The sequence below is a fragment of the Diadema antillarum genome, unplaced genomic scaffold (assembly GCF_040938485.1).
Source record: "Diadema antillarum isolate AM-2024a unplaced genomic scaffold, OU_Dant_1.0 seq00000701_RagTag, whole genome shotgun sequence".
Lineage (NCBI taxonomy): Eukaryota > Metazoa > Echinodermata > Echinoidea > Diadematoida > Diadematidae > Diadema > Diadema antillarum.
In genome coordinates, this window is record NW_027271606.1 from 259,535 (window position 1) to 286,396 (window position 26,862).

The window sequence follows — 26,862 nt, forward strand, 5'->3', positions numbered from 1 at the left end:
CTCTCAAAGGGTGTGGTCATAACCCAGAAACCTTACCCCAGGACTCCCAAACGGTGCGGTCATAACCCTTACCCCAGGACTCCCAAAGGGTGTGGTCATAACCCTTACTCTAGGATTCCCAAAGGGTGTGGTCACAACCCAGAAACCTTACCCCACGACTCCCCAAGGGTGTGGTCATAGGGCGGACCGGTTCCATCAGATGGTGTCCTCCCCTGGATCAGCTGCCACTCAAAGTCATCCAGGTTCTCCTCATTCTTCCAAGTACAGAAGCCACTTTCAAAGGAACAAGTGCCAAGCGAGAGACACTCTCCAGACAGAAGGCTAAAGTCATCTATGGCAAGACCAGCTACAGCTGGGTACTGCAAACTGGATACAGAAATTACAATCTGGAGAAGGAACAAACAAAAAAGATGCAAAAAGGAAGAATCATCACAATATTCAGACATGTTTTTTCCATAACTTGTTTTGTCTATTGTGGCTGGAAATTTGCAGGGTTTTTCATGTTGTCAATTTACAAGCTTTTCTCTGATTGTACCCCTTCAGCATCTGCCTAAGAAGTTAAATACCGGTAATAACACTCACTATCATCCAACCCTATTATCACCATAGCAACAAACAACACTGCATTTCTCTGTAACACCAGTTTACTTTCTACGCAGTCATATCACTCTACACATCATCAGTTTATTCCAAGCATCCTTTTCATCACCAAAAATTTTTGAACGAAGATGATGTACGCCACTGCTACCACTTAGTGGTTCCTTAACCCATTGAGGATGAGTCCCAAGTATACTCGGGCAAGTGTCTATGGGAAATATGTGTTGTAGCAAAATCAAATCGTCCTCAACGGGTTAATTACTTCTCTAGCAAATAACAAGCATCACTGCTGCTAAGAAACAGCATTAATTTTAAAACAATGCATCATTTTGAATATAAACATATTCTTCTTCAGTTAGGTTGATATGTCCTTGCGACAAATCAGAGAGGCATCTCATTTCCTCTTCAGCTATTGTATATGCCATATACACTTATATTTTGCAGAGCTTATATTTTCACAACTTTTGCAAATCCAGTGCTTTTCACCAATCTAAAAACACACACAAATATTAAATCTGATCCTGACATGAATACAACATGCACATGCATACTTGTACTTGGTACGCAATATAAACAGTACATGAACAAGGTGCACGATAATAAAAATGCCTCTCAAAATCAAATCATCGGTAAGTCTCAATTTAAAAAAGAATAAAAAAATTATTCTCGCAAGATACGGACGCATAAAGTACATGTATTACAGGCAACAGCACCTAAACACAATGTATTGTTCATACAATTATTATCTTCTTCAGTCAAACTGATGTTAAGAAGAAAATGTAGCACAAGAATATCTTACCACAAAGTCATCACTGGCAGTTGCTGTGACCTCAATAACATGCCACTCCTCAGCAAGGGGTATGCCACCTATTTCTCTCAGTTTGATTGAACTCTGTGAGACCACACCCTTTTGGTAAACCTGTGTGTGTGGGGAGACCAAAAGGAGCTTTCACACTTACAGAAACTTTTGTTTGCACACCTGTGTAAAGACATGTTTCATGCTGATGGAGTTGTGTCTTCCTTTGTCAGTGTGAAATGCACATACATGTACATGTATGAATAACATTTCTCACAAAGATGTTCCTCAAACCATGTTTAGCCATCACTTAAGGACAAAGAACTAAAGTTTGAAGGCTATGTATTACATGTACATATATTTTCACCATTGTGTAAGCATTTATGGTGGCCCAGATCAACCACAGAAGAGAATTCATGATGAATACAATTGAGACACAGTATCAAGATGTGACTGGTAATCCTAAGATCCTACTGAAAGAGTCTCCAATCAGTCACTTCCACATATTGGTAATAATGTTCCATTTCCTCAGTATTTAAATGATAAATGACTTACATGACTTCTTTCCTTACGTCTTGCATGGAAACAATAGGATAATGATTATATAAATGTATTTGATCAAGAAGATATGATGGGTGAACATTTCTCTCACCGTTGCATTGTTTGTATGATTTCACGGTATGAAATTATATTCCAGTACAGAGAATTAAAAGAATAAAAAAAAAGAAGAAGGCATACAAAAGGCAGACAACAGAAACTTGTCAGAACACAAGGGCCACCTGTTTCTGAATTTTCGTAATCAGCTCCACCTGCAGCACTTCAACTAGGTCACTCAAAATCTTACCTCCAAGTTGAGGGCATCAGAGTTGGTCATGTAGTACCAAATCTGAAGACACATGGACGTTTTGCTTGAGACAGGAAACGCACCAGACTCCATGATGGCCACGTCTGTCTGGCTCTCCAGGTTGGTCATATTGGCAAACATGTAATGACCTGCAAGTCCAAAAGCAGCAAGTCAACTGGCATATGATGAATTGGCACCTTTTTCTCAACAATGAATCATATGCAAGTGGGTAGCATTTAATGTTTTGTTTCCAGACATGATAACGTATTCACTGTTTTTAGGAATGGGTAATTTCTTTAACTCTTTGCATGCCATGTCTGACTCAGGCGACGGCTTGCCAATTTCGCATTATTTTGCTCAGGTGCGCAACCATGCACAGCTGATTTGCTATTTATAAGAAAAATAACGAAAGCTTTGTCATACAATTTACATCACAGTTAGCAGAGCTTGCAATTTTCTCTGCAATTTTGCTATACTGCATTTCTAGGGTAAACAATTCTATGAACAGTAACATGGCTTTGAAAGACAGAATGCCTTCTAAAAGCACTCATGCATTGCAGTCTTGGGATTAGGTTGAAGACAGGGGTGGTGGTGGAGGGTAACCACAGCACACAAAGTTATGGAAGTAACCTGCCTACTGTGTCACTGTCCCTGAGCTGGGTTCATTGTCATGAGACATGTCATTTCTTCAACAGCTTTACCAGAACCTCACATACCACCACCATGCATTATTCACACCAAAGGGGGATGTAGATGCAACCATGAATCGCATTCTCCTAAAATTTACGAAGCAGAATCTTGCTTCATCTTTTTCTTCCTAACCTGTTGATCAAGGATGGACTGATTTTGCTACAACAGGCATTTCCCATAGACCCCTGCCTGAGTATACTCAGGACTCGTCCTCAACGGGTTAAAAGTGTGTGGATACACAATCTAAATTGCCAAGCATCTAAGTCCCTGACCTATAATACTGCCAAGTATTTCTGATAAGTCTCACAATCTCACTTCAGTTCTCAGAGTTTGTCCTTCTGCATCAATCTGTCTTATTTAATGCCCTATCTCAGACAGTCTCAGACATAAAATATCATGTACAGTGCACTCAGGATATAACAAACACGGTTATAACAAAATTCCAGTTACAACGAAGTAAACATTCAGGCCGAAACATTATCCGCTCAATGTTTTTCTATTATTTATTTGTTTGTTTATAAAGAAATTTTGATATAATGAAAGAAAACTGCGAGTCCTAAGGACTTTGTTATAGCGGGAGTCCACTGTATTGTGTTCTGTTTTGTTTGCACTCTCGGGTTAGTCACCTGCTTGATTCTATCAGTTTGTCAGTTACCGATTCTTTTCATTCGGTCAATCAGTCAGTTTCTCCATCAGTGAGTCATTATGAGTATGTAGTTCATCCATGCATTCACCAAACTAGTCACAGTTAGTCAATCAATCAGTTTTCCTCCCTCTCTCTATCTCTCTCTCTCTCTATCTCTCTCTCTCTCTATCTCACTCTTGCTCTCATTTGCATGTTCATTCATTCATCAATTTGTTCATTTGTTGAAATCAGTGAAGCATATTTTTGTTCATTCAGTGCTTCATATCTCATCATATTCACGTTAGTGTCATGATCTACTGTTAATATTTGGACAGACCCCCAACATGCTACAGTTGGCAAACAAGAGATGGGGGTAAGAAGGGCCAGAGAGGGGCGTGGTCACTCTTACCGTTGATGGTACGGTAGGAGGAATCATAGGGTGGCACCACCATAGACGAGGTAGAAGCAGTGGTCATTCGCTGCCACTGGACGCCATTACTTGGATCCTGAGTGAAGCCGCAGTCACCATTCTCAAAGTCACAGATACCTTCAAACAGTCAACACAGACGAGAATTCACTATTAAAAATGCCTTCACATAATATCCACGCTGGCATATGCATCAAGCAAAAAGAGAAACACAAAAATATTCAAAAAAGACAAAAAGAAAGTATGCTTAACTAAATGGCATAAGAGGGCATATAATCCCATTGTCCTTTGCATCGCTGAAAGATTCATCTGATAGGAATATCTACAGGATAAAAGTTCATTTTGTCACAATCAGTTGCAAATTACCTGTTCTTGAACAAAATGAACTTTTATCCATTGTCTTTTGCATTCTGGTTTCTCAAACTCACACACATCCCCAGACAGATGCTTAAATTTCTGCACACAAAAGGTTATGTAATAGGAAACCCGGGTGGGAAGCCAAACAAATTTGCAGAAGCCAACAAATACATGTGATTACTTCGACAATGTCATTAAAAGGGGAAAAATCTTGACAGCAACATTTTCTTTAAAAAAGAAAAGAAAAGAAATGTAAGACATTTATTTTGAATAATTGATGCTCAAGTATTAAAACCCAATGAAATGTAAATTATCTTGGCTAAGAAGGCAAGTAACTAGAAACAGGTACATGGCATATGAGACTATGAATTCTGAAGAATTTTATTGTGAGTCTGTAAAGAGAAATATAGAAATCAACCTGATTTAATTTACATTAATTATTGTAATTGACTATCATTCATCATAAAAAAATAGAAAATACCCCGTTTGTTTCCTTTTCAATTAGCAAGATTAAAGAGTGAAATTTGATCTGTAGAAAAGAGGAAGAGAAGAAGAAACATCTTTTCTGCCAAATTTGGGAAGGTTGGTGTCTTTGTTGCATATATCAAGAAAATTGACAACTCATGAGCATTTTCATTGCTCAAATTATGTGTGTATGTCTTGGCTAAGATATATTTTTCCCTGACAATAAATCTTGAGTCTATACAAACATGATAAATGCTAAAACTCACTTGGAGTACCACACTCTCCCGGTGTAAAGCTGATGTCATCAAGAGCAATGTCACCCATGAACTCAGCTCCTCGGACAGCCTCAAAGGTCAGCTGGGGTCAAAACAGACAGTATTGCAGAAATCGCTTGTAATATCAAAGACAACATAATGCACTCATGATGATAACAATTATGAAATACATCATACTGTCTCTGAAGACGTACTTGCAGGTAGGGATATGATGAACACAAGAATCAGCGCTCAAAATATCCACCGGCCATCGGCAATTTGATGCCATAAAATACACATATTCTTGAGGGTGTCTGTACTTTTATAGGTTTAAATAAGACAATAGGTTTTCATATTCATTCCAGGATATTTCAAACTTGATTTCCACAATATACATGTCTTCATAAAGTAACCTATTTTTTATATAGGCCTACTAAGGAATAAAATAAACGCATTCAATGTAGCTCTGTTAAAATTTGAAATATATATTTCATAAACGTCAGGGATTTTTGCACTGTATGATTTCCTTGCACTTACAATGTACTGCTCAGTCCCATTCATAGTGATTTGTGCTGGGTTCCACTGGGGACCCTTCGGCTCTGTCTCACTCCAGATGGCCTGTGGTGAGCTATCTGAGAGAAGTTGACGATACACTGTGAGTTCACCCAGATGGATGCCATACATCTGGTACCAAAATTCCATGCAGTACGCCGTCTCCGCTCCATTGTCCAAGAGTGATGAGGTCAGTTTAGCGACATTGCCCGGCTGGACATTAGATGCCTCAATGTATGTATAGTACCCTGTCGAATGAATGATGGAAATAGTGGAAGAGATTGTTAGTTTGTAGCCCTGTGACAGATCTTCACAAGCTTGGAAGATGATGGGAATTTAGTGAAGACAGGACGTGTGTGTTTGTGTATTGTTCGTATTTCACTGCAAATACTCGATCCAAAGCAACACCTTCTCACCAATCAAAGTCGTAGAGAAAAAAAACAATGAGACGTCAGGCACTCAAGTCGTACATTGGAAATTGGAGCTTTTATTCAAAGAGGTATCAATTGGATGAGTCATCTAGCAAGTACCTGTGTTAACACATACAGCCTTCACTATTTATACACAATCTCAGCAGGGAGGTGACTCACCTCTCTGGTAGGCAGTAAAACAATGGAGTTAAAAAAAGTTACAAATCATTTGTCACTGCTAACCGCGATCACCTTGTTCGGATATTACATGTATGTATCGGTTACCTTATCTTTACACATTACAGTGGCCGCCTCAGAAGTCAAGGAATTGTATCCGTCATAACATTGCGGATAGATCAGACATACTGGCGAGCAGAGCAGGGATGCCAAGTTCAAACAAATTGTATGAGTGAGATTTTCATGACTCGGCATCGCTCGGCATCTCGGCGAGTGAATGTGCGTGCCAGCGAGGGTGTGGGAGGGGGTTTTCCCCCCTGGGGCCTTGTGGCTTCCCACGGTAGGGAGCTTTTCCAATTTTTGCCTCTTAATGGTGCGATCAGATGCATACTTAAGTGACCATTTTTTACATATTTTGAAAGACAAAAGGGAAATATACCTTCAATTACAACTATCACTTAAATCATTTGAGCTATGCTCATTATTATAGGCCCAAGTTGCAGACTTCGCCGGATGCGTGAGAAAAATGGGTGCCATGCGTGAAATCGTGAGACGGCCCCTAAATGCTTGAGTCTCACGCAGAATGCGTGAGACTTGGTAGCTCTGGCAGAGGCTCGTAAATGATAATGAGAGAGTTTGTCTACATCATATTACATGATAAGGAAACTGGTCGAGGAGAAAATGAAACAAGCAGAGAGGGTCAGTGACCCACAGAGAGAGATGATGAGAGAGAGAGTGCAAGTGTGGAAGACGGAGAGGTCGGAGCAGAGAGAGGGAGATTGTGGAAGAGAGAGAAACAGAGAAAAGTTGAGCTGCTACAGGAACATTTCAAGACTATGAAATCACAGAGATACTCATTCTGGTAACAGTGGCAAGTCTTCCTCTCCACAACGCCTATGAGCTGTCAACAAGCAAATTTTGATACATGCATAACATAGCCTCAAAATGTCTTGTTATTCCCAAGAAATTTTATGTTTGATATTCACTGGATAAAGTGAGTGTAGGGGAATAGTTGCAGCACAGCTGGAAAGTTTCTACGGGGGTCAACTGTGTAAACATTGTAGGTGCTGGCTGGATTTAAAAGGTTGTATTAACCCTTTGAGAATGGGCTGATTTTGTTACAAAACGCATTTCCCATAGACCCCAGCCCGAGTATACTCGGGACTCGTCCTCAACAGGTTAATAATAACTTCAACACTTTGAGCTATTAAAGTACCAAAAGAAAACAACGATTGTTGATGATTCTTTTGGTATCACTTTTCTTGTTTATCACTATTGTTATTATTATCAATATCATTATCACAATTATTATCATTACTATTGTTATCCTTCTCATTATCATCATTATCAGTACTGTCATTGATCAAATCTTTGTCATTATCCACTGTAATTATTGTTTTCATATTGCTGCCAGCTTCTGAAAATCCAAAAATAAAATGTCAGGCATCTACAGCTAAAAACCACAGTATGAAAGCAGAAATCACACGGAAGCTTAAAATGAGTACATTAACGCAATCACTACAGAAAATTAAGCATTTGTAAAAAGAAAAACAAAAACAGATTTTTCATTTCAGAACTTGTTTTTTAAAGGAAGATAAAGAGATAGGTAAGTTTTCCCCTGGAGTGCAGGGCTCCCTACCTGCTTGGTTCCCCAAAGTATGATCAGCCCCAGGGCCTGTGCCAGCACTATCTGAAGCACCAGAACCAAGCACCCAGTTAAAGTCGTCGTCATCAGCCTGGATCCACATACCATAGCCAGTCTCAAAGTCACAGTTGTAGGCAGTTGGTGCTGTGTTCAGTGAGAAGGCAGGGAGATTATCAAGAAATTAGCCACTGCTCCTTTTTAAAGGCATGGTGTTCAAAGGAGTCACAATGTCATTGCATATAGGAGAACAGAGTACTGTTCGTAATAGAAATTTAAAAATAATAAAAAGATAAGATTTATAAACCTTAAAACATTTTCCACATCACATGAGGTAGGCCTACGTAATACTAATAGAAAAACCCACAGAATTCATACATCTGTATGATTGTCACCCACCAACCTCATTAGGGAACAGACGAGATTTAAACAGAGCTGCAGCATGTAGTATCTGGTATGGAACTCTCAGTTGATGGTTTACAGGGAAGAAATGTTACAGACTGACCAAGGTAATGGCTTCACCATTCATCATTTCACCATTCATTATTTATGTTCATAATTTTGATAGTATTGTCAGAAATGATCCTCATTGACAGGAGGTCAGAATATTACCAGCTTCTGCAGAGCAGTCATCCTCCTGCAGCTCGATATCATCGATGGCGATGTCTCCCAGGGTGGAGCGGCCGATGGTAGTCGTCAGCAGGATCTGAGAGGTAAATCCTCCCTCTAGGGCTGGGATGGGTACCTGCAGCAATGGGGATATTATGGCTAGACATGAACTCTTTGTGTGCTGTGAGTATACTGATTGACATAGAAAACCCCATGGGATATAGCATTGCACACACTGTCTAAAGTCTCTTGCACAGAACGAAAATGGTAACAGGTATGGTTTACCGGACAGCATGGTAATTCTGGATGCACACATTGTGTACTAATATGACATTCAGTACACGCCGGATACGTGGTGAATCATGGGTATGAATTGTGATATTGGTGCAAGGAGGACTAGGTGCGAAAGACGTTGATTATTTACCTAGAAGAGTATAACTATACAACATGTACCGCTACGCTAGATTATCTAGCAACGACAGTGTTCTTTCCATCTGATCCTATACTACAACAAGTTATTAAGCATTTGGAATTTATACTTGACAAAGTGATTGGATGGATGTGATGTCTGTGAATGTGACATACAGTAGATCTACATACAAGCCATTTTTCACAAAATGAAAAGGTACTACGAATGAAATCTACTTTTTACCTTCAGTTGTTTCCATCCGTACAACTGGTTACCCTGCAAGGTTTTCAGTGTGATGGGCTGTGACAGCGAGTTGCTGGATAGCTGAGTAGTGAGTGACCCAATGCCATCGCCGTACATGAAATACCAGTAGGAGAGGCACTGTGCCTGTGATGAATCCAGTTCGCCGGACTTCACGGTGGCCACAGCTCCCTCCATATGACTCGAAGCATCCAAGTAGATGTAAACACCTTGATGGGATTGATAAAACAGACGTTCGAATCATGGCGAGATTTTACCTCCGTCGGTCTTTATTAAATTCCTACTTCTCAATTACAGAGCTGTAACGTTAGACATTTTCTAAGGCACCGCAAACCGCAATCAGAAACCTCCTCCTTGTTAACCATAAAGATCAATCCTACGAAGCACCGCATGTACATGTGACGACAAGTGAGTATTCTCTCGCTCACGGTCGGGCTAGAGAACATACAGTTTGTACATGACTGTGCTGTTGTTTACGCATGCACATGCACGCAGTAGACCACCAAGGTTGTTTACTTCTCTCGTGCACGTGGGTACACACTTCAGCGTGCAAGGCGCGCGCGTATACAGTGAAGTCTGCTCTTTATTATGTTCTTTGTTTGCCATGCAATGAAACTTTCCACCAATCATAAGTCGACGGCAGGTAGCTACCAAAAGGACTACTACACATGTACAAGTGTATTAGTATATCGATACTAGTGTTTTTACTGTCTGCCAGAAAAATAACACATTATCCGTTAGCGAGTAATGTTATTGGTATGATAAAGAAACTAAATCCATTTAATGAAATGTTACCATATGCCGATTGGAAGGTATGATCAACGTCTGGCCCAGTGTCAGACGTCAATGTTGGGCCATGATGTAACTGCAGATCGAGATCGTCTGCGTTCTCCTCGTTCTTCCACGTGCAGAAGCCGTTTTCGAAGTCACAGCTGCCAAACTGCACACACTGTGAATCCGACACTTTGTAGTCGTCCACGGCGATACCAGTGGGGACGCTGATGTCATTTGTTGTGGCCTCAAATCGAATCTGGGTGAAAATGGCACAGATTTTTCATGACAGTAGTCTGCACAAATTTGTAAAGAGAAACTTGGGACATTCACAACAAGCAAACATTCGAAAATGTCTGGACTATCAGGCTTGATGACCAGATATTTAGACCATCGGGGTATCACTATTATTCCTCCTCCTCCCCTTCTTTTTCTAATCAGTATAATTCAATTTCAATTCAGGTTTTTTGGGTTTTTTTTTACATTTTTAAAAACATTTAGACATCACATTCTTTGGTTAAAGAAATAAGGTGAGTAAAACTACGTGAGATGAAAATAGTGTACAATAATTGTGGAACCTTATGATAATTACACATTGCCATGTAAACTGAAGGGATCAGAGGGGAGTAAACAATATGCAAAATTCGAAAAATGGGGAACCCACTAAAAAGACAAAGCTTACAGGATGTGGGAACCTCAGAAGGAAAACATCAGAAAAAAGAACATGCAGGAAAAGAAAAAAGTCTGGAAGTCTAGAAGCACAGAAAAAAAGTCTGGAATCATTAAGTCTTATTATTATCATAAGCATCGTTATCATCGATATTGTTATCATAATTACCTTTGTTTCGCCTGTTGGGCTGATGGTGGTTTCCCACACGTGCCACTCGTCGGCATGACTGATGCTGTGGAAGTCACGCAGTAGGATGACGACCCCGGTCGACTCGGTTACATGAGACACCTGTTATCGCGAGAAGTAGATTGAGGGAGACGGTGCTTATTATTCTAAACGAACTTGATACCTTGATGTAGTAATCCCTTGAAGCAGCTTGTACATGAAGCTATACTGGGATGAACTCGAACTGTGTGTCATGAGGGGGTGTCATTCAGTATGTGAAGGGAAAACGTTTTCAGGGGGGACCTCTGGGACCTGAAGGACGGGGAAGTCAAGGTCGATGGTGTACCTACCCCCCCCCCCCCCCATTCTAGCTCAGACGGGAAGAACCTTTGGAAATTCATGGGTGTTGTTTTTTTACGAGCTGGAAAGGTGGGATGGCTGGTACCCTCCCCCCCCCCCCCCCCGTTCCGCGGCCCATATAAAGGAAACAGTACTAGAGGGCCTTGATAAAGTTGGTTAGGACTATAATAAAATGGGAACCAAGCTATAGACCAGACAGAGACAAACTGTGAAAGTAAATTCATTATATACAAGTAAAATTCATTTTCAGCACGACACAAGCTTCAGCCATGGCTGTTCTTCAGCATGCACAAAATAATAAAAAAACAAAACAAAGCAAAACAAAAATACAATGATACAATGTTATAAAGTAGTATAGATGAACAAACAAAATCATTAAAAAGAGAAAAAGGAAACCTTAACGAGAGCAAAATCACAAAATCTTATACAATCATGTAAATATGAGTTAGGTAAGAACTTTCACATCATATCGATATCCTACACGTCCCCTTTGCAATACTACATACCGTATTCTACGAGATTATTCAATAGTGTTCTCTTTTTGAAATGTTGATCTAATCTCTCTTTTTTTAAGAATCCGTCAAATGTTCATTGAGATTGCAGATCTCATGACAAGTTATTGAATAATTTAGCCCGTGATAACCGAAGCTTTTCTTCTCAAGCACTGGTAAAATGAGCGCTTATTATGACCAAAGGGAAGCTTAGAAACGAGCTTCTTATATTGTAAGAAGTGGATCTGAAATGGTGCTGTTGTTGTTTTTTTCTTATCATATATGTCCAGGGATTAACTGGGCCGTGATTTTATACATTAACATTTCTCGCGTCTTAGTTTCAGTGTGTCAAGTGATAAAGTTTCATGAATGAGATTGGTTGGATATCTGGTTTGTACTCTTAAGACAGTTTTAAGCAATCTATTTTGTAAAAAAAAGGATATGTCATTTTGAACATTTTGTTTTTAAGTATCATATTACACAACAGCACAGAGAGATAGATAAATAGAAAGAATGATTTGTAAGCAGCTGCAAGTGGAAGTGGAACCCCGTTATCAGACGGTACTGTAATTATAGGGCCCGTGACAGTCTGTATATCTATGCAAAATGTCGAGTCATATGATCTGATTTGCCCATTAAAGTGGATGGCAAACAGTGATGCGTCGTAAATCAGATATTGACCCTTTGTAGTTGAGGTCAATCAAAGGACATGTTGGAGGAGGTCTTTTTTTAATTCATTTATTCGAGAACGTTTCAGACATGTAGGCAAAAATCTTCTCGTTTGCACGTTTTACAGCGGGACAGCTAGTTTAACTTAGTTTACGTGATGACTTTTTGTAGGACTTTGATCCGCTTTTGCTATGTTGACGAACAATCTGGATGCGAACGTAAGTAAACATAAACTAACTCATCAGTTCTGCTAATCTATACTTTACGAATTTGACCCCGTAATTAAAACTTTTATGTATTTACCATGTATTGTTTTTGGTATAAGTTTAGGCAACTGAAGGACAACGTAATAACTCAAAGTTAACTAACGACAAAATCACGGAATCGTCATTTAAAAGAAAAGCAAAATATCAAGCGATAGCAAAACAACGTTTATCATAAACAGGAACCTTATTCTAAATCCTTCTAGTTTGCAATTCCCCAATCATTCATATCATATCGAACACACACACACATACACACACACACATACATCACAATTGCCAATGTGAGTATACGCTCTCGTTTAGGAGTTATTCACTGCACAAATTGACATCCGGTTATGTCATTTGTCTACTCTGGAAATGACAACATACTGGAGACATGCACCTGGTCAAGTTGAGTACTGGAGTACATGTTATGTACGTTTTCATCTTAAAAAAATGTATCTAGAAACTTTTCTTAGGAATATTTCCTATATTTCCTTTGACAAGCACTCCTAGCCTCCTTTATCAAATTTTATCTTCCCAAATGCTAATTGCGGATATTACTGGCTATCATGACTTTTGAAATCCTGAGTGCATTACCCTTTGTCGTACTAGCTTGGTATATTTTGCTTCCCTAAGTTTGTGTTTGTTTCCCGATAAGTTAACGGATTGATCAAACATTAGGTCGACGAACAGCAGATCAGAATTAATCAGACGGAGAATATATCGTACGTCATGGATATACAATATGAATGTGTATTCATAACATATCATATTTGTCAGTTCGTAGCAGACGTTATATAGTATTCGTCTTTTACATGACGCACAACAATTGAGGACAGAATCAGTTGAGTTTAAATGCAGTGCATATAATGCAATAAAACAGGACGTGCGCGGGAGATGTATAAAGCGGCAAGAGTACTATGGCTCCCCAAATTCGAAATTTCACAGGATTATACTGCCTACTGCAATTACGATAAATTCTATTTGAAAAAGCAATCGTGCCATATTTCAAGAGTAAATAAATATATCCAATAAAAAGGGTATGACCGAAAATATCGAGTGGAAGGACATGTTGCTTCTACTGACCCCCGTTTTCTCGTATGGCACTTCTACTGACCCCCGTTTTCTCGTATGAGCCGTGTGGCTCAATCGCTTAGCGCGCTGCATGTACGTTCATAATATACGAGAATTATCTCTTCGTGAGGTACTAATCTTATCTCTCTCTCTCTATATATATATATATATGTATATATATATATATATATACACACATATATATATATATATATATATATATATATATATATATATATCATACACACATTGTACTTTCTGAACTTGTATATTGCTTTGAGCGAAACCTAAAATATAAAGTTTCATAATCAGTCATCACATTACCGTTAATTTGCCAACAGCAGAAGAACCCATGTGGTACCAGAACTGGAAACACCATTGGTCCGACGCAGTAGGTGCGTATGCACCTGTGTCAAAAACCGCCTTGTCACTAGGAGAACTGACTGCAGTCAGGTCAGCAAACATCATGTGACCTACATGCAGACATAGGTAGTTAGGAATTATAAGAATCATTATCTCATTCTGCCAGTATCATTAATTGCTCCTGACAAGTTGATTCTCAGCTAAAAATGACACTATGAATCAAATATTGTTATCTTTATTATTATTCCATCAATATCGACATTACCTTTAATTGTTCTTGACAAATTAATCCAGATCTAGAATTTACACGGTGAATGAAACCCGAGCTGGCCAATGTATATAATTATCTTCCTGAAAATGAACAACCTGGCAACATTTTCTTAAAACAGATAATGGATAGAAAACAAATACGTGAATAGACAAAACGATCCATAAAGAAATACAGTGATAAATGAATAAGTGATAATGCTAAATAAGCAAGAAATTCATAGCTCCACAAAATATTTTTCTGTCAAACCAATTACTGCTTAGAGATCCGTTTTGCCATGTATAAATTATCACAAGCATTACTACCGTTATAACAATTACCAGACTTCTAAGTTATGGCTGAGGAGGAATTACAAATGTGACTCCAAATTGTAACATTTTATTCTCTTTTTGTTTCCATTCAAAGTGTTTGATGTTTTAATTCAAATTCGAATTCATATCATTTTTTTCATATAAAGTTATTCAAAGTAATATGCACAACGCTTAACTAAATTTAATTTATGTAAAGAATTTCAAATCACACTAACTTCAACAATGCATTGTATGCATTGCATACACTTATAGCAATATCAACATTGTATTTCTATGAATTAATAAGCAATTACAGCTTTATTTTTAAATGTATATGGGAAAGAGGAAATCACAGGAGAAGCATAGCTTGTAAATTTTGTGAATTACTCCGGGAGATTAGGGCATATCAAGATCAGTCAAAGACTCAAAGTATGAAAATTTGACATCATGACGTCAGGCGAAACAAACAGAAGGAAAAGACTATGACAAGGACAAAAACGAAATCAAGGATAAAACAGCCAGACATTCCTCTTGTTCATCCTCATATTTTTTTTATTCACTTGATAATCTGATCTTGAGTTTTACTGCTATCAAGAGTAAACAAAGTAAAGTCTGATACATGTATATAAAAGGTTATAATTACAATTTTGGTACGTTTGAAAAATGACCTTTTGATTGAGCTCCATTATGATGTATATCGATTGCATGTCTTGTCGCTATATGGTGCGCTGGTAAATATATCATAAATCACACACACACACACACATACACGCCCACACACACTTCATTCTTCAAAATGCAGCTAATAAAACGACATCCTGACCTGAAGCCGTGTGATAGGTCACGTCCACGTCCGGTACCTCCAAGCCCGAGTTGCCCGTTACGATCTGCCAGTTGATGGTGGAGCCGGGCCCATCGGTGATAGAACAGTCCCCGTTCTCAAAGTCGCACGTGTCTTGAAGCAGACATGAAAACAAAATCTCATAAAAGGCTTGGGTTGACAGATATTTGATTTACGAGAGTCACGGAAATAATTATCCATAACGAGGCAATAATCATTAAATTATCTCCTAAGTTCAATTTATGACAGACACTGACTGATGATTATTTTTAAAAATTAATTCTTCAAAACGAATCGTCATGTATTTTTTTTTCTCTACAAAAAAAAGACATTATCATGGTTTAACAGGACGAAGATTGAACTTAAAAGATTTAATGTTTCGTATCTTTTATTCATGACCAAAAATCAAATTCAGTGAAGATATGTTGGCAGGTCAATGGGAGACAATGGTGTGATGACATCATCATTCAATCTGTCCACGTGGTTCTAGCCAATATCATCGTACGTGTATCATAAAAGCATGTGAAGCTGTGAATGGTCCAAACTTCCTTACGCTCTGTCCAATTTTGATAAGATTCCTGCAATTCCTTTAGTTTCATTGATCTCTGGATTATTAAGATGACTATAGAACAATAAATGGAGTTACGTTAAAATCTGCCTACAACAAATAAATAAGTGATCTTCTCTATTGCAACCAAATTTTCTTAAATCTTTTTGCCCTTTTCCTCGAGTCATTTGCACAAAAAAAGAGAAACAGATCAACGAAAAATGAACAGCGTTCCAAATCACTTTTTTTAGGGCGGATTTAAGATAAACAAACAAACTAAAATAGATTTTCATTTCTCTTCAACTCTTTTTTTTCCAATCAAATCGGATGGTCAAACCAGCAAGCAAAAGCGAGAAAGAAGTATACATATATGAAATCCAACTTACAAGGACTCGGGCAGCTCCCTGCGGTAAATTTGATATCATCAATAGCGATGTCACCAAGATAGCTGGGTCCCCTCAAGCCTTCAAAGGCCACCTGTGAAAGGCGGGGAATCATGTAATGGGGATCATTAGTTCTTGTCTGACACGGCAACTACCATTCGGGTAAGGTCAATGACAAGTCTCTATAGCATCTTTATCGGGTAAGCCCTGATGGTTAATAATGTGGAGGCTGTAATACACCTGTTCTGGCCCCTGATCCAGGTACCCTATTTCTCCAACAGATATCTCTTCAGAGCACGTAGTTACAGTTATCATCAGAAGATAGACGTAAGCGAGAGAACAATCAAACCTGCTCACCAATTATAGGTGCCTTGTTTATAGGCATGAAGGTAGATTATCAAAACTCAATTGGATGCAAAACGTAGCATGAACGGGCGGAAAGGTAATTTTATCTGTTGTGGCTACACAAAAAGAGAAGAGCTGCTATGCCATTAGCTCTCTAAAATACTCCTTGTGTTATCGTTGTCATCTGTTTTGTAGTGCATATGATAACTTATTACCTGTGTCTGATCGTGCCGTTTGAAATTGATTCACCAGAGATATCATTGTATTAGGCGCGGTAAAAATGTTAATAATGATAATGATAATGATAATAATGATAATGATAGTAATAATACTAATAATAATGATAATAATAATAATAATAATAATAATAATAATGATAACATTATTATTATTATTATTATCATTATTATTTTCATTATTATTATTATTATTATCATCATCATGATCATGATCATCATCATTATTATGATAGCCTGGTGTAAGAAAAACCATTTAGATCGTAAGTGTTATGCGGTGATGACAGTATCTTCTCATCTAATATCCTTTAAATGAGGAGGTTGTCACTAAAATCACTGTCTTCTTCGAAATATGTTGATGTGCATCTTACATAACTTTTAGACTTATTTCAAATGTTCATGACACCTCCAAGTTTTGTTCTTTAAGGCCCCGTCACACTACAGCGAATGCCCAACGAATGCCCAACGAATGTCCAATACATTTGAAAATTTGAAGATATGTTCACATCCGTTGGAATACTAAAATAGTTCGTAACATGCTTGGCGTTCTTTGTATTCATTAGCTATTCGTCGGGATTCGCAGAGATACGCTGGAGCCGATTCTTTTTTTAAACATGTCCAAAATCTCCAGCGTATCTCTGCGAATCCCTACGAATAGCTAATGAATTCAAAGAACGTCAGACACGCAAACTGTCTTCACATTTTCGAATTCGTTGGGCATTCGCTTGGCATTCGTTGGGCATTCGCTGTAGTGTGACGGGGCCCTTACACTTTGATTCAATAAAAAACATGCACTAACTTTCACTATCAAGGAGAAAAAAGGGAAAGGGAAAAAGAGAACAATGACGAGGTATAAATGAAACTGTTAAAACCTTTCAATATCTTACCTGGTATATTTCTGTCTCCGTAAGATGGAGATAAATTTGATTCCACTGCGGCAGTCTGGGACTCGTCTCTCGAAATATCGCCGTGTTCTTGTTGCCCACTCGTGTAGCAACAGACAGCGCCCCCACATGGGCGCCGAACATCTGATACCAGAATTCAAGGCAGTAGCTGTTCTGTCCGGCGTTCGTCATCGGTTCTGACACAAGCCAAGCCTGCTCACCCTCTGTGTTCCCGTATGCCTGGATGTAGGCGTAATATCCTGAGAGTACGATGGAAGGTAGTAAAAATGGGTCATAACATTGTCCGAGGGACCAGGTAGGGGATAGCAGACACCACCCCTCCACCCTCCCCCCCCCAGTTCTCTTTCTTTCTATCTCTCTCTCTCTCCCTCCCTTTTTATCACTCTCACACACATACAAACACACACACACACACTCACACACACACACACACACAATTTTTGGCTACACAGACCAAAATGCATTTTGATGAATGATTATGAGTTATTATCAATTTACATGCAAAACATCAGGACCAATTTTTAGTATGCCAGTCTACTTCCGTTCACGTTCACCTATGAAGTCGTTGTATGGTTTGATATTGTGCATTTTCGCCCGTTTATTGCCACTGTTTCAAGGAAGAGTTAAATTCCCTACATTTAAGTTTTCTTGTTTTCATGATCTTGATTGTTTAAGGTGAAGCATTTTCAAAACTCTTGTACCCAAATTAATGACTGAATGACAAATTAGCAACACATTCTTAAGACTAACATTCTTGCCTCTTTCTCAAATTTTGGCCCTTTTTCTTAATTGCTCGCTAACAGTGTGCAGGATATACACATTGATGCTGCTCTATCTTATCTTTTCCTATTGTGAATTATGCTGTGAGATTTAGAGGTGCCAATTTGAAGAAGACAGGAAGATTAATGATTCTGCTGCAAAATTCAGCTGGGATTTGACGAACTGAGGGGAAAATAAAAACCATAGCAGTGAGGTCATCCACCTACCAGATTTGTCCCCAATGGTGTGGTCAGCTCCGGGTCCAGTTCCCGGGACAAACGTGTCCCCCGATCCCCTCCTCCAGTTGAAGTTAGTGTTGGACTCGAGGCTCCAGCCGCAGAAATCGGTCTCGAAGTCGCAGTCGTGAGCTTCGGGCTCTGTGAAGTAAAACAGCAGAGATGTTCATGGGTGGGCCCACTTTTCCTAGTGTCTGGACAATGAGCCTACTCAGACCTAGGACCCAACTCCATTATATAACGACGAATGCACTTGTAGTTTGTCACAGAGAAACTCTGATAAACTAGCGATCATCGTTTTTTTTTTCTCCTCTCTCTCCCTTTGATTGGATTTCCAGGACAATGCATAAACTTTCCATGGTCAAATGTACAGCCACTTTGTCCTGCATCATTCCAGGAAATATACCTTAAAGTGATATAAGAGCCAGCCACTGGACAAACGCATAGTCTTGGGTTGATACGCAAAGTAGATCAATCAAAAACTCCATAGTAAAACTCTTCGTTTAAAAATAAAAGATAAATTTTTCGAAGTTCAAGGCATTCCTATACATTCGACGTTCTGGTAGACAGGCAGATTATAATGCACAATTTTCAACATATTTCAAGTATCATATTATTCATTCATTCATTCCATTGATCGTGTAATGTATCTGTAATGTGATTGGCCAAGGAGAGCGTATCCTCCCCGGAGAAGGTTTTCTATCAATGCCTGTTTAAAAAAAAAAACACACACAAAAAAAACTCGGCGTTAAACCCGTGTTTTATGGAATCTGTGGGATGCAAGCACGTGCGAATCTTCGCCGGTGAACGCGCGGGCGCGACGCGCGGGCGCGCCCGGTGAATACAACACAGATTACCAAATGTTTCTTAAATTTTGTCTGCTGATTACTCAAGCGTGATCTTTTTTGTTTTTTTTCCCCATTTTTTTCGCCCAATTCGCAGTTCGTAATATGAGTAGCATTGTAGCAATGATTTACGAAACTGAAGAATCAAATTTATGAATATCCCATTGACATCTTTCAATCCGATCGCATTTTTCAGATTCCTGTATATAGCGTTAATCCACGATGGAGTACCAATGTCTCATTCAGTGCAGAGTTGCCCTGGTGACCTGTATGATGGGGATCTTAGCGTTTGTAGGGTTAGGAGACTTTCTGGTATTCTGAAGGATTCTCACACAAGATGACTCACTTTGACCTGCGCAGACTTCTCCAGTTGCTATAGCAACGTCATCGATGGCCACATCCGAGTAGTAATTCCCGCCAACCTCACCGGACATGATGATCTGATGTAACGAGAATGCAGTGAAAGAGAGAAAATTAGACAAAGGAGATCTACATAAATATAGAGTGGAATATCAAGAAGGAAGGCAGGGATAGCCATCTGTGCTAAACTTATCTTCCATCATTACTTTAATCTATTTCATGTTAATGATTAGTAACGATCTTACTTACTGCGGAATTATTTCACTTTTAAAGTGAATTTCTACTCTGAAAAAATACGTAAAACAATGAAATACCTCTGAGTGTCTATATTTCTTCCATTGGAAATGCGCAAATATATATATATATATATATATATATATATATATATATATATAGAGAGAGAGAGAGAGAGAGAGAGAGAGAGAGAGAGCAAGAGAGAGAGAGCAAGAACAGATATATAGGTGCTTGTAATATCGTGAAATGTTTTGCGGAATAGGGTGGAGGGGGGGGGGGGCTAGCGACGAACGCGAGACTATTACAGAGAACGTGAGCGTCGAAAAACTGTGTGTTACGCAATAATACGCATAATATACTGACAGTGTTAACTATAGCACGGAGTTTTATTATTGTATTTTGATTAAATATTTGAGATTTGTCAATGTTTCTATATTTGTGACGCATGTTCTTCAACTGCATTAGTTTTATTGTAATGATTACATATTTGGGGGGTCTTTACTTCTCCTGTCCAATCTCCTGAAACATGCAACACAAGTTCGGATTTTATGATGCCTGTAATTAAACACGCCTGTTCCTAAATATTATACCCAGTTGCATTGTTGTGTCATTGACCAGTGTGTCTATATGGATTGATGCTTTGTAAACAATACTAATTGGTATTTTTATGTGCGCTATTTTGATGTGTTTTCATTATATATATATATATATATATATATATATATATATATATATATATATTTATTTATTTATTTATTTATTTATTTATTTATATACATTATAAAATTTTGAAACTGATATCTGATTGCATCGCTGATAACGTACCTGTGATGTTGTGGTAGTTGTCGTTAACCAGACGAAGCCCTCCAGCCACAAGTTACCTTGCTCACCAACGATGCGTTTTGACACGACGTCCCCACCACCGGTCCGATGGTCGACCGTCAAGCTACCCATAGCGGAGCCGTGCATGTGATACCAAAAAGTCACGCAGGCTCCTGACGCGCCGAGAACGGGAATATCGGGAGAGATCAAGGCAGCAGTATCCCCTAGGGCACCATCATTGGCCTCGAGATAGAGAAACGTCCCTTGATCTGCAGGGTAGATAATAATAGTATATAAGAGGTTTCAAAGGCGAGTATGAGCAGACTCTATCAACACATGATCAATTTCGAGATTATAACGATGTAACTGCGGGACAGATTCAGTTGGAATTGTTAGCTTATTTCAGAAAGTCTGATAAAATGAAAACTTTAAAAAGTATTGGAACTCATAACCTTCCTAAAACATTCATTGAAACAGTGCCGAATGTTTTACAACCCCGAAAATTAATATTAACAATGAAATTCTGATAACGAATGGCCGGAAAGGATAAAAAAAAAAAGTTGAAAATCTCGTTTTAGCCAGTTTTGCTCTGCTGGAAAATCGAGGTAAAGATCGGTATTAAAAAGCAGGGATTAACATCTTGTCCTTTAATTGCTAGCACTAAATTTTCGACAAAGACCTTATTTTATTAGAGAAACATTACATATGGAACTTGTTCAATTCACTTCTTCTGCGTGAAATTTCCTTAAAAGCTTGTGTGTGTGTTTTCTCCCAGTTGAGGCAGAACATTGAAGCTAGTATTCTTTTGAAAATGCTGTCAAATCAAAGCCCAGGAATAAATTTTGCAATTTAACGATAGTGGATAATCGAAATGCTAATACCAATAAGGTATTGTTAATCTTGTAGCGGGCTCTGTATTTTATTCTATTTTTAGGTACATTTTGACATATATGTTTCATTCAAAACTGTGATTTTAAACTATATTGTAAATGAAATCTCCATTTCGAAGCCCTATGCATTTGCATGATCTCCTTTGACTCACACATATATATAAATATTTGGAATGTGATTTTATGAAATGAATAAATTGAATTGAGTTTTATTGAATCGAAATGAACAAAGATGTGACTTAAATGATGGCTGAGATGCATAAAAGCAAAGACTTAATTCTAAATTGTGAAATACCGGCAATAAAGTCTATGACAACTGTAACAGAAAGACACATCATCAAATCACTGAGTTGTCGGGTTTTTTTTTTTTTTTTTTGACTTGATGGGTTGTAAAGATTATCTGTCATATCATAGTGAACATTATAACTCGATAGATCATGAGATAACGAAAGTCTCTCAGTTGTCTGCTCTATGCATATATACGAGATTATAGTCTGCAGCCTTGTCATAGACGCCCGCGTATGGAATTATGTTATATTCCTATTTGACTTCGCGTGGATGTTCCGTAACAGCGTGTAAAATGTGAAGCAGAAATTGTAAGGTACATAGATAGATTCTGCGTGGTTATGTGGCATATATGCTTTCCCGGGCCACATACACGAGACGCGATCATGCACTTTATGCGTGATAAAACGTATATTTAATCCCTATAGGCCTTATAGAATAATATCCTTAAAACAACCAATTTAATCTGTTGTTAACAAACACACACTCATCATCGTATGCATTGGTGTGTATAATTATGTGTGTCTGTTAAATGGATGGAAATCAATCTTCCTACATTACTAGACCACGCCTAAGTCGACAAAGATAATTATATTTAAAAGAAAAAAATGACATGTATATACAGCAGCGTATATGAGCATTACAATGAGTGGGAAGAGTCATCCAATCATCAATGTACAGTAATCATGACCTCATGTTTTTGACCGAGTGTTTTACCACTATATTAAAGGAAAGTGACCGATAGATACATAATCGATAAAAATAGGAGCAGAATTGCCATCAAGCACTGATCACGTGGACGGTAGCATGACATAAAAAGCGAACTCCACCCCCAACCAGTATGTCCAAAGGTCCTATGGTCTTATCATAAAGTTGACTTGATGGGGTCAAAACAGCAGTTAATATGAAATGACATTAGACAGTTGGTTTTTTTTAATTATCACTATTATTATCTATTGAATAGTATCGTGATAGTAGTAAAGATTAGATCTAAGGTAGGAAGTCAAAGGTGTCTAAACAGAGTTTGTGTGTGTGTGTGTGTGTGTGTGTGTGTGTGTTCCCGGAGATATTTTGTTGAAAAGGATGGAATTTTGGAGATGGGTAAACTTCAGCAAAATGTGCTTTTGCTCTTGTTTAAGAGAGTTAGAAGTAACAAGATCTTGGTAGTTACTTTTGAAATAAATTAAAGACGCTGTCATAATCATATCACATTGTTGACACCTGGTAGTTTATATATAACGAATATTTCAAATTCACGTTACGGAATATCCAATATCAATCAGAGAGGTTCAAGTGAAATAGCTGTCACACGGTATCTCGTTTGAAAGGTGATTTTGCAACAATTGAGTATCATTACTGTGTGTGTGTGTGTGTGTGTGTGTGTGTGTGTGTGTGTGTGTGTGTGAAAGAAAGTGCGCTTGAAATTAGTGTCATACTCCCATCTTTCACTATTAGTTTACAAGTCATGCTTCTCAACGGCGAACAAACGGGAGCGGCTTTTAAAGGAGTTTCGTGAAGCTAATAATGTTGTTTTCTCAATTGTAGTTTCTTTTATCCGGAATTACATTAATTAATACAAATATATCAACTCGGGCAGAATTTATTATAAGCAAAGGGACATGAAGAAAAAGAAACAGGAACGGGTTCTCACATTCATAGTAGCTGAAAAATTTTGATGCCGTCTCATTTATAAAGTGTCTCCTATAAAGTAATTCTTTTAAATTCGATGTAACTACCTCATCACATGCTTCACAAACAACTGCGATTTATTATTCCTAACCTGTAGGAGCGTTTACCGGCAGAGAAGATAAAATGGAATATTTCGTTTTTGTCAGACATCAAGGGAGAAAATGTTGCCACGGGTTGTGGTTCTCGGTGTCTGAAATTTGTTCAAAGGATTTACAGGTCTATACCTCATTTTTACCAGGGTCCTGTTTCATAAAAGCTGTTCACAAAGTTAAGACCAACTTACGAGCGACTGGTGATCACCAGAATTTCAATAATTCAGCACAAGAAGCGATCACCAGACTCTCGTAAGTTGTTCGTAACTTTACGAACAGCTTATGAAACAGGGCCCTGGTTCTGAAATACATATAAAGCTTATAATAACAATAATAATAATAATAATAATAATAATAATAATAATAATAATAATAATAATAATAATAATGATAATAGTTGTAATCATTATTATTATCATTATTATCATTATCATTATTGTTATCATCATCATTATTATTATTACACCTTTATTTGGACCACTTTTGAGATTGTGCTAAATTCATCCTTTATTATAATATGTTACTTAATCAACACACCACACATTTTCGGATTAACGAACCTGCAGAACTGCAAAAACAAAAATTTCAAAAAAAAATCAATAAATGACTTTGTTATTGAAGAATATTTAGCGCACCAGACAGCTCAGAAGTTTAACAATGATAATATAGCAATGAATGGCTTTTTAAGGAGTAAGGGTTGCTGGATAACTTTGAAAAGAGAACATTCCTATAGATTGTTTATTGAATACATGCAGTAAGCTAAGTGGATGCTTGCTTGTTGCCACTGATTTTTATGTTTCTTTGTTTGTTTGTGTTTTTCATCTGCGTTAATCTAAAATTTTCGAAAATTTCCAAAATGTGCATTGAACATCCATTCATTTGCAGTAAATTAGCTAGCAAAGGAAAACAAATGATCACAAAACGTGATTCTTTTTTAATAATTTGTGCATAGAACACGTATTCTTTGGCATTATATGCCTACATGTATTCATTTATCTTTTATTGTTATACAGGTCCTGTCATCAGCAAGTTTAAATTGTCGTCATGATAATTAATGGATAAAATAAATCGAAAACGTTCGAGATAACTGACCAGTTCCTTCTTGGGTGTGGTCACTGGTGGGACCAGTGTTTGGTGTGGGCGTGGACCCCTTTTGCCTGGTCCAAGTGAGAGTAGCTGTGTCGTCATCTGCCCATCCACAGTTGCCGAAGTCGAAAGAGCAGTCGAATCCAGGGACCTGGTCGTCTGCCCTGACCTCTGGATGTAAGACACACAGGATGAGCAGGGAAGAGATGCCTATTGCATTGGTTAGCCTCATCTTGGAAGAAGTTTTGTTCAGCAACCCAGCTGGGTTGGAGTAGCGACGGGGAGCGAAAATGCACCCAAGTTGTCCTTTTTGTGCTTTGAGAAAATGATGATATCCTTTCGAACGCGTGTGATGCTGTCGATATTTGTTGGTTAGCTGAGATGCCACTTTCTTGCCACTTTCGGTGCTCACATGGTTCCCAGCCTCTTCTAATTAAACCAAGCAGCGCAGCATCATTGGTTTATTTCATCCGTTACTACGCGACACACTAAGAAACTGTCACACACACATACATATGAAACGACTCTGTGTGCCTAAGAATATTCCTGCAGAGTCAGTTCGAAGACAAGTATTGTGTCTTCGAAACTTTAAAAAAGTTTCCAAAGTTTGACAACAGATGACACCAAAGCGTGAAGATGATATTTCTGGCCCAAATCCTGAGCAGGAATACCGGCCCAAGATGGCTGCCAAGCGAGTTCTTACACGCTAAATGACTCTGTACATCAAGGCACACTGGTTATAGCTTTCTTTCAAAGTGCAAGACAATAAATAAATATCTGTTCAAACATCAGCGTGTCATCTGAATGCCTCGTACAGCATAGAACGAACAGGCACATCCCACTCATTAGGTGTAAGAATTTCTTTATGATATTGACCGAGTGATATTGCACCCTGGGGACAAAGACCGAGACCAAATGACAATCGATAAAGGCGTGATTATTTCGCCTTCTTTTAAAGTCATGAACGGATATTCAGTTAGAATTCCTGAAGATATCGTGAAAAAAAAAATGAATTTAACCTTAGTTCTGGTTCATAATTCTTCCAGATGTGATTCAAGTTTTGCCGGAACATATTCATACCTTTTTGATGTTTGCAGGCGTTATATGTCTTCCTTCAGTGCGAGACTTTGAAACACTATAGCACACTTGAATTTTTATTCTTCACTTCTGTTAATAAAATCATCTTAATGTTTGTATTAAGTTGCTGTGTGAATATGTTTGTAATGCATAGTACGAGATAAGGAAATACAAGGCAGAGGTAGAACCAGTCTTTCTTTCTTCTTTGCTAACAGAAATAGAAATAAATGTTAAAGTTTACTCTTACATGAGGGAATATAAAGGAAACCTTTTTGTTGATCAAACGACGTGCAGATGTACTGTATATGTCAAAATGAATATATTGCATGGTCCAACAAAGTGCCTTTAAAACAGATAAATTCAGGTAAACATGGAAGGTCTCGTTAAAGCTTCTTCAGCAGTGATCACATCAGCACTTTGCACTTTGTGTCACCATTTCATCTTGAACAAACACACAAAACAATCTAAAGAAAGTCGTCTTGTCGGACATCAAATCAAACGAGATAGAATATTCTAGCTACCACGGAAAGATCACAAGAATATACATGTATAGTAAAAGAAGAAGTTACAAATTGATACTACATCGAAGCAGCTATATACAGAAGGACATTGAATCTATGTCCTTGTAAGTGTAGAAATTATGGGTAATCATTCTGGTCTTGTCATACTTCTCAGCTGGGCCTTGAAATGAATATTTTTATTTACCCAGAGTTGAACGAATGTCTTATTTACCCAGTGTTGATATT

General features: G+C 38.1%; 1 protein-coding gene across 1 annotated transcript in view; it reads right to left on the reverse strand.

Moving 5' to 3' along the window:
• LOC139737718 (MAM and LDL-receptor class A domain-containing protein 1-like) overlaps positions 1 to 25,271 on the reverse strand; it is a 32,470-nt gene extending 7,199 nt beyond the window's left edge. The window contains exons 1-19 of the mRNA XM_071648393.1: positions 25,046 to 25,271; positions 21,001 to 21,266; positions 19,928 to 20,021; positions 18,728 to 18,877; positions 17,724 to 17,980; positions 16,259 to 16,349; positions 15,308 to 15,439; positions 13,888 to 14,036; positions 10,725 to 10,844; positions 9,911 to 10,145; positions 9,098 to 9,324; positions 8,449 to 8,581; positions 7,834 to 7,983; positions 5,593 to 5,855; positions 5,068 to 5,158; positions 3,962 to 4,099; positions 2,238 to 2,386; positions 1,397 to 1,516; positions 152 to 386 (exon numbers count right to left, since the gene is read on the reverse strand). Coding sequence (XP_071504494.1) covers positions 152 to 386; positions 1,397 to 1,516; positions 2,238 to 2,386; positions 3,962 to 4,099; positions 5,068 to 5,158; positions 5,593 to 5,855; positions 7,834 to 7,983; positions 8,449 to 8,581; positions 9,098 to 9,324; positions 9,911 to 10,145; positions 10,725 to 10,844; positions 13,888 to 14,036; positions 15,308 to 15,439; positions 16,259 to 16,349; positions 17,724 to 17,980; positions 18,728 to 18,877; positions 19,928 to 20,021; positions 21,001 to 21,266; positions 25,046 to 25,271 — 3,226 coding nt within the window. The remainder of the gene's footprint in view (positions 1 to 151; positions 387 to 1,396; positions 1,517 to 2,237; positions 2,387 to 3,961; positions 4,100 to 5,067; positions 5,159 to 5,592; positions 5,856 to 7,833; positions 7,984 to 8,448; positions 8,582 to 9,097; positions 9,325 to 9,910; positions 10,146 to 10,724; positions 10,845 to 13,887; positions 14,037 to 15,307; positions 15,440 to 16,258; positions 16,350 to 17,723; positions 17,981 to 18,727; positions 18,878 to 19,927; positions 20,022 to 21,000; positions 21,267 to 25,045) is intronic.
• Positions 25,272 to 26,862: the final 1,591 nt, after the last annotated feature.